Source organism: Oratosquilla oratoria, chromosome 38, assembly GCF_046742065.1.
Source record: "Oratosquilla oratoria isolate Oo_2021 chromosome 38, ASM4674206v1, whole genome shotgun sequence".
Classification (NCBI taxonomy): Eukaryota; Metazoa; Arthropoda; class Malacostraca; order Stomatopoda; family Squillidae; genus Oratosquilla; species Oratosquilla oratoria.
The window spans coordinates 24,746,983-24,756,129 of record NC_134814.1 but is presented as its reverse complement, the minus strand read 5'-3'; the positions used below and the strand labels follow the sequence as shown (position 1 = coordinate 24,756,129).

The following is a 9,147-nucleotide window of genomic DNA, read 5'->3' as shown; positions in this document are numbered from 1 at the left end:
CATTCTTTAAGTCTGCAAAAGCTTGTTCCTGGGCAGACGACCAGTGGAAAGGAACATCTTTCTTTAGCAGTGAGGTAAGAGGAGCTGCAATTTTAGAATAATTGCGGATGTACCTTCGGTAATATCCTGAAAGACCAAGGAAGGAGCGAAGGTGCTCAATGTCCGTTGGACGAGGGAAGTCAGCAACAGCTTTGACTTTATCAGGAACAGTAAGAATGCCATTGGACGTTAGGACGTGTCCAAGAAAACGAATTTCTTTCTTAAGAAAGGAGCATTTGCTTAATTTGAGTTTTAGGTTGGCATCAGCAAGACGAGAAAAGACTTGTTGAAGGGTGTGAATGTGTTCTGGGATTGATTTTGAAGCAATTATGATGTCATCCAAATACATAAAGACATTATCACCAAGTAAGCCATCAAGAACAGTATGCATAAGTCTTGTGAAGACAGAAGGAGCAGAGGTGAGACCCATAGCCAAGCGTTTGAATTGAAAATGACCAGAAGGGGTAGAGAAGGCTGTTAGGGGTCGGCTTTCCGGAGCAAGAGGAATCTGGAAATAGCCGGACATTAGGTCTAAGGTTGAAAAGACAGTGTTATTCTGACCAACAGAATGGAGGATTTCTTGCAAAACAGGAATGGGAGTCCTTTCGGGAACAGTGATTTTATTAAGTTCTCTAAAGTCAACAAGAGGGCGGAAGGTACCATCTGTTTTTGAAACAACAAAATAACAGAAAGTTCCATTCGGAAATGAAAGGTTCAACGATATCCTGGGCAAGCATGTCTGCAATGAGCTTGTTCACAATCTTACGTTTACTATGCGATAGTCTATAAGCTGGAATGTAGCAAGGTTTGGAGCCATCACGAAGGGAATGTGGTGGTGAATGAGGTCAGTAGAACCTAGGGATTCACCTGGTAAGGCAATGACATGACGAAAGGCATTGCATAAGGAAACTAAATCCTGTTGAGCATCGGGGAAGTCAAGGGGTTTGAAGTGAGATGCTTCAATAGGAACCTGTGCATGAGGCACATCGGAGTTAATGGTACAAACTGGCAATGAAGAATTGTGGTCATCGATGACTTTTACTTTCGAAGGATACACTAGAAAATCACATAAGTTTATACCAAGGTTGAGGTGGAGGGGAGCCTTAGTGTCATTGGCAACTAGAAAAGAAATATGACCTTTCTTGGAGGTAGTGCATAAGGCTGAAGTCAGTGATATGCCTTTGACACGTGTGGATTCTGGCATACAGAGAACATCGCATTCCGGAGCTCGGAAAATGCGAAGCTGCACTTTGCAATACTCATGTGGTGGAAGAGTCACGGTTCTCGTTAACACTGCATGAGTAGTACGACACATTGTGGAAAGCACATCGGAAACAGGGGAGGAGGTAATTATCAATTCATCCAAGGAAGGAGATACCTGGTTTTCTGTTGGCGAGAATTTTGGAGAAGGAACTTTGAGCAAGGTAGGTTCACTAGAAGGAGGAAGTGAATTCTGAAGAGAAGGTTCAGACGACGGCTGTACAGTGTCCTGGGAATTGGGATCTAGAGGAGGTAGGGAGGAAGTACTCTCCGTTTGTGTTGCCTGAATCTGGGTAGAGGGGGCAGGAGAAGGAACAGCAATAGTGGGGACTCTGACAACTGGCATGCTGTGGGAGGGGGAATTCGCAGAAGTGGGAAGTGCAGAAGGTGGTGGAGATGTAGTAGCCAAATGTAGGGCAGGGATGAGATGACGACCATAAGCAATGCCATGACAATGGGGGAAGATGCTAATTCCATATTGCTGCATAGTGTCTAGACCCAGAAGCACATCTGCAGGAAACTGTACATCGGCTACATTAAGAGGGATTTGCATCTCTTGACTTTGGGGATGGAGATTTATAGGAAGATGGATCTTAACTAAAACTGGAAATGGAACACCATCTACGTTAGTAAGTTGTAAGTCGGGAGGTTCCGATATTGTAACACGCTTATAGGAAAGGCTGAGTTTGTGGAAGGTGGAAGAAGATATAATATTTACAGGGGATCCAGTATCTATGAAGAGAGATATAGGAATGTTATGTACAGTAGCAGGAATGGAAAGAGCATGGGACCATTTGTTAGAGTTAGAAAGAGTACAAATGGGAAGGGACATGGGGGTGGGTGGTGGGGATGGGATATGCATGCTAGGAGGGGATGTTCTGAGAGAATGAGATAGTCATTGAGGAGAAGAAGAAGAAGGGGAACTCTGACGGGAAGAGAAGGTCTTATGAGAAGGGTTGGAGTTCAAAACACGGCTCTCTGCAGCTGTATGATAACAGGCGCCATGTATGGGGCAATCTTTATCGGGAGGGGTGGCTAGACAAATAGCACAACGGTTTGCATAGTGTCCCGGTTTCTTGCAAAAGTAGCAAATGGCATTGTGACGGGGGCAGGATCTGTGTCTAGGACAGGAGGTGGATCTGGTGCGAAAAGTGGATTTATGCCGAGAGGAAGATCTGGAAACATGTGCAACAGAGAATGCAGGTTTGGGAACAGGGGTTGGCTGGGCAACAATGTCAGTTAGTGTCTTTGGTGACTCCTGAATCTGATGGGACAAATCCGAGATGGTCATATTTGGAGTGAATTGGACGGATTGAGTTTTGGTGAAGGTGTCTGGATGGAGAAGAGAAAGAAATCGAAAGTAAGCAATGAGGGAAGCAACATCGTTAAGGGAGATTTTTCCATCTGTATCAACCCATTTAGAAGATGCAAAAGTTGATTTTAACTGGGCCTTAAGATTTGATGCAATTCGTGCCGCTTTTTCCTCTCTGACATAAGGAGGGGGAGCTGATTTGGAAAGCAAGGTCATATAGGGGAGTGAGAACACCAAGGGTGGTGTGTTGGCCAAAGCGAGACTTGATTAAGTTTACATACGCGGAATAACTAGTACATTCTTGAAAGGCATCCGTTTGGAATATGTCGCCAGCGTTCGACTCAAAATCAACAAAGCTGTGGAAAACAGCAAGTTTTTCCTCATCTGAAGAGCATTTTCTACGATTTATAGCTTGTCAAGTCTTGTCCTCGGCTAATAATTTAATTATTAAGACACTTGCTGTTTTTGACAGCAAGTGTCTTAATAATTAAATCATTAGCCGAAGACAAGACCTGACACATCCACTCACAGCTGGCTGGGTTCCCCCTCGCTGCGAGTATAAGACTTGTGATCCTTTGTAATGCAACATGTCCTCTGAAGAAGACCAAGTTGGTCGAAACGTTAGGGCAATAAACTCTATTCCCAACACATCTTCGTTTGCCCTTCCCCACCCATTTCTCTCTCATTTGTCTGAAATAATATATATATATATATATATATATATATATATATATATATATATATATATGTATGTATATATATATGTATATATATATATATATATATGTATATAAGTATATGTATATATATATATATATATATGTATATATATATATATTGCAGAAAAACCCACTGGGAAATACGAAACTTAGTCCGAACGTTTTCGTCTAATTAAGACATTATCAAGGAATACGAGTAGACGAAAACGTTCGGACTAAGTTTCTTATTTCCCAGTGTTTTTTTTTTTTTTTTTTTTTGTAAATTATTTTCACGTGTGCCTTGTGAATTACTGCAACACACACACACACACACACACACACACACACACACACACACACACACACACACACATATATATATATGTATATATATATATATACATATATATATATATATTTATACATATATATATATTCTTGCAGGCAGACGAGGTTAAAAGCTATTGAAGATTCATTTTTGATTATCTTCTTGCGTATAGTCTCTATACGACGAATATTTGACTTATCATTTTCTGTAAGTCTGTTTAGGAGATCTCTTATATTGGCCGACGTTTCGGAACTATCTTGTTCCATCTTCCAGGGCGATTGGTCTGGATTCTGGATTCCAAGGAAAGACCACCTCACTTGCGCGGGATCGGGTTTTTGTGGGAGGGGAAGAATGTCTGTAGGAAAATGAAAAGATAGTAGTGTATAAAAGAGGGCTATTGCCACCGGGCGAATTGCGAGCGATTTGGGGCTTATTTGTTGTCGTGGCTTAGGAGAACTGGGCTAGGAACTTGGGCGGCGGCGCCAATGCTGGGAGGAAGAGCAGATTATATATCACCAACGAAAGTTTGGAAAATGGTAGGAGACGTAGTAGGAGAGAAAGGGGGAAAAACGGAAAAATCTTTAGCGGGAGGTAAACTGAAATGAGAAGATGTAGTATAAGAGAAAGTGAGAAAGGAAACGAATTTTAGTCGAAGAAAAAGGAAGTGTATATGTTTGTGCGTGGGATGCGGCTATGTTCGTGAGAGGTGTGTGTGTGTAATTTACGGTTGCTGAGTAGATTTCACTTCCCGCGTATAGAGGGCGTTCCTGATTAGCCCCAGGTAAGGCATGAGAATTCCTGTTTTACCCCAGGTTGGGTTTGAGTAGCCAATAGTAGCGATGTTATTATTATTATTATTAATCACATTATTACCATTACTATTATTATTATTACATTATTGCGGCTATCACCAGTCAAGCTGGTGAAGGGGTGTGTTACTTGTAGGTACGGTTATACACGTCTTATCGTGTACACCGCACGTGGGACGGGCGCAGCTGACAGATAGTCTGTACGGTGTGGTCTAGGTGTAATATGTTGTATCAGATGTTTGTGTTTGGCGTGCAGTTTTTCTAGGTGTCTTGAGTGAAGTTTGTGTTTGTGTTGGTTGAGTGGACGGATGTTGGAAATTTGGTGTAGAGACTCAGTGGTTCTGAAGTCGCTCCATCGCGAGCCCGTGATGAACTGGACAGCGGCATTCTGAACCTTCTGATGCTCGTAGTTATCAGTGGCACATGTCAGCTGGCTTAGTCCCGGGGACTGGCACAGAATCGGTCTGACGAGGGCTAGGTACAATCGACGTTTGGTTCTCAGTGTTGCAGTTTTGAAGCGTCTGAGCTTACCCAGCACAGCCCTAGCCTTCGCTCCCTGCTTGCGGAAGTGTGGGGTCCAGGTAAGGCCATTATCAAGTGTGCTACCCAGCACACGGGTATGGTCCTTCGCTGGGATGTTTGTGTTGTTTATTTTAAGAGGAGTGTTTGTGATTGTTCTGTTGGTTCGTTTGCAGCAGAAGTATACAGCATTGCATTTCGACGCGTTGGTCTTAATGCGCCACTGTTGCTCCCACGCGTGTGCCCCGTCTAGGATGTTTTGCATTACGTGTAACGCTCCCTGAAGCGGTTTGTGTCTGCTTATGTGGTTAGTGTCGTCGGCATACGAAAGAGTTAGAGCCTGGTTGCGAGGATAAGCTGGCTCTGGCAGGTCATTCGTATATAGATTGTACAGAGTGGGGTCTTCCTACGGGTCTTGCCATCTAGCAAAAGAATAAGTGCTAAGCGACCAACGAACCCCATCGCTTCGCCCACTGGGAGAGACCACCCCCCCCCCCGCGAGTGAAAACAACGCACGCTCATTGGCTAACATTCACCAATGAGCATCCAAATTTTCCTCGACACAGTGTCCATGATCCGTACATCCCATATATAACCTACACAGAAAACTTGACACAACCAATCGCCCCGTAATATCCATAATCACTCAATGGGTTCAAAAACCGCCAGACGGTCGCCCTGGTAAGGCCATTTTGGTTTGTAAGGATGTGGAGAAGGCATTCGATACTGTCTGGCATGAAGGCCTTAAGTACAAATTGTACCACAACTTCGACTTGCCCTGCCGTTCACAAAGTTGCTCTGCAACTACCTGGACGACAGGTCAATAAGAATAAAGTGGCGGGGCTGTCTGTCCCAACCTTTTGTGCCGAAGGCTGGAGTACCGCAAGGGTCAGTCCTTGCCCCCACTCTGTACAATCTATATACGAATGACCTGCCAGAGCCAGCTTATCCTCGCAACCAGGCTCTAACTCTTTCGTATGCGGACGACACTAACCACATAAGCAGACACAAAACGCTTCAGGGAGCGTTACACGTAATGCAAAACATCCTAGACGGGGCACACGCGTGGGAGCAACAGTGGCGCATTAAGACCAACGCGTCGAAATGCAATGCTGTATACTTCTGCTGCAAACGAACCAACAGAACAATCACAAACACTCCTCTTAAAATAAACAACACAAACATCCCAGCGAAAGACCATACCCGTGTGCTGGGTAGCACACTTGATAATGGCCTTACCTGGACCCCACACTTCCGCAAGCAGGGAGCGAAGGCTAGGGCTGTGCTGGGTAAGCTCAGACGCTTCAAAACTGCAACACTGAGAACCAAACGTCGATTGTACCTAGCCCTCGTCAGACCGATTCTGTGCCAGTCCCCGGGACTAAGCCAGCTGACATGTGCCACTAATAACTACGAGCATCAGAAGGTTCAGAATGCCGCTGTCCAATTCATCACGGGCTCGCGATGGAGCGACTTCAGGACCACTGAGTCTCTACACCAAATTTCCAACATCCGTCCACTCAACCAACACAAACACAAACTTCACTCAAGACACCTAGAAAAACTGCACGCCAAACACAAACATCTGATACAACATATTACACCTAGACCACACCGTACAGACTATCTGTCAGCTGCGCCCGTCCCACGTGCGGTGTACACGATAAGACGTGTATAACCGTACCTACAAGTAACACACCAATAATGTAATAATAATAATAATAGTAATGGTAATAATGATAATAATAATAATAATAATAACGCATTAACTGACAGGCTACTCAACCCCAACCTGGGGTAAAACAGGAATTCTCATGCTTTACCTGGGGCCAATCAGGAACGCCCTCTACATGCGGGAAGTGAAATCTACTCAGTAACCGTAAATTACACACACACACCTCTCACGAACAAAGCCGCATCCCACGCACAAACATATACACTTCCTTTTTCTTCGACTAAAATTCGTTTCCTCTCTCACTTTCTCTTATACTACATCTTCTCATTTCAGTTTACCTCCCGCTAAAGATTTTTCCGTTTTTCCCCCTTTCTCTCCTACTACGTCTCCTACCATTTTCCAAACTTTCGTTGGTGATATAATCTGCTCTTCCTCCCGGCATTGGCGCCGCCGTCCAAGTTCCTAGCCCAGTTCTCCTAAGCCACGACAACAAATAAGCCCCTAATCGCTCGCAATTCGCCCGGTGGCAATAGCCCTCTTTTATACACTACTATCTTTTCATTTTCCTACAGACATTCTTCCCCTCCCACAAAACCCGATCCCGCGCAAGCGAGGTGGTCTTTCCTTGGAATCCGGAATCCAGAATCGCCCCGGCATTGGCGCCGCCGTCCAAGTTCCTAGCCCAGTTCTCCTAAGCCACGACAACAAATAAGCCCCAAATCGCTCGCAATTCGCCCGGTGGCAATAGCCCTCTTTTATACACTACTATCTTTTCATTTTCCTACAGACATTCTTCCCCTCCCACAAAACCCGATCCCGCGCAAGCGAGGTGGTCTTTCCTTGGAATCCAGAATCCAGAATCACCCTGGAAGATGGAACAAGAGAGTTCCGAAACGTCGGCCAATATAAGAGATCTCCTAAACAGACTTACAGAAAATGATAAGTCAAATATTCGTCGTATAGAGACTATACGCAAGAAGATAATCAAAAATGAATCTTCAATAGCTTTTAACCTCGTCTGCCTGCAAGAAAATATCCTACCTGGCTACACAAATATATATATATATATATATATATATATATATGTGTGTGTGTGTGTGTGTGTGTGTGTGTGTGTGTGTGTGTGTGTGTGTGTGTGTGTGTAATATTGTACTGAGAGGGCTAAGGAGGGGTTTAAGGCTTCGGAAAGAGTATACTGGCCTGGCTGTCTATCTTCATGTCCTAGATGAGATATCTAGGGCAAAGAATATTCCAGAATGGTATACACACGTATTTTCTAACTTCTTTATACATAGCTGAAGTGAATCGCTAGTAACAGCGAATATCAACCAAATAATTTCTGACAGCCATCCCGGGGTGCGAGACGGAAATTGTTTGGTTCTAATTTATATATATAATTATTTTTCTCCCAAAGATTCTAGTCTACACGTTCTGGCACAGCCACCTGCACTTTATGGAGTACCTACTTATTATATCACACGACCCACAGGTACTGGTGTGGCATACCCGCACCCAGCGTCCAGCTACTCCAGATATAAAGGCCGTTTCAAAGGAATACCTGGATACTAACTTGATTCTACTCTACAAACATGAACTCGCTTGAAACTCACTCATCAGTAAGGTGTAGGCTGCAGACGACCTGGCAGAATGCTCAGAGGAAGACTACAGGGGATGTGACGGCTGGGGAAGTAAGAACATAAGAACATAAGAATGGAGGAGCCTACGAGAGACCTACATTATACAGTCCCATGTCCCTTATCATCTGTCACCCCTATACATAAAGTTACCTAACCTTCTCTTAAAAGAACCAACTAATTCAGCGCTCAATACATGGTTACTAAGTCTGTTCCATTCGCTAACCACTCTGTTGGTAAACCAGTTCTTGCCTATTTCCTTTTTAAACCTAAATTGGTCCAATTAAATACATTACTTTCTTAATATGATTAATTTACCTGCATCACCCTTGGTAATCCTCATTTTAGTGAAGGGCACATTAGAAGGAATAAAAGTCAGGTTGTTTAGCAAAGTGGTTGTTGGGATGTCAACTTTAAGCCATATTCTTTATGTACCGATAACCTTGGTTGTTATCAGGGCAATGGACTGCCGGAACATTGACTTTCACAGATTGTGAATCCGGGAGAAACTAGTTTAAGCGTACCAAGGAGATACGAGGCAATTATGCCAAACGGCTTTCTCTGAAAGATCTGGGTGTACTGATTGTATATATATATATATATATATATATATATATATATTTGTTCGATGTACAAAGCACAGTTGTGTGTTGTTCACCAAATATAGCCATTTGAAATGGCTCCTGCACACAGGCCATGCTATTTCGTTGTGACAACGCAAGTTTTTTTTTTTATTTGAACAGTTCTAGTCATCAATATAAATTTCTAATACCATAATTATTTTGTTTGTATGTCGCGCACAGTAGGCCATCGAATAATGAAAAAGCAATGATAAAAGCATATAGGGGGGGCATTAATGACTAGCAACTTTAT

At 43.5% G+C, this 9,147-nt stretch overlaps 1 protein-coding gene across 1 annotated transcript in view; it reads left to right on the top strand.

The window, feature by feature from the left end:
• LOC143019763 (galactosylgalactosylxylosylprotein 3-beta-glucuronosyltransferase P-like) overlaps window positions 1-8,843 on the top strand; it is a 35,837-nt gene extending 26,994 nt beyond the window's left edge. The window contains exon 8 of the mRNA XM_076175746.1: window positions 8,130-8,843. Coding sequence (XP_076031861.1) covers window positions 8,130-8,243 — 114 coding nt within the window. The 3' untranslated portion in view covers window positions 8,244-8,843. The remainder of the gene's footprint in view (window positions 1-8,129) is intronic.
• The last annotated feature ends 304 nt before the right edge of the window (window positions 8,844-9,147 follow it).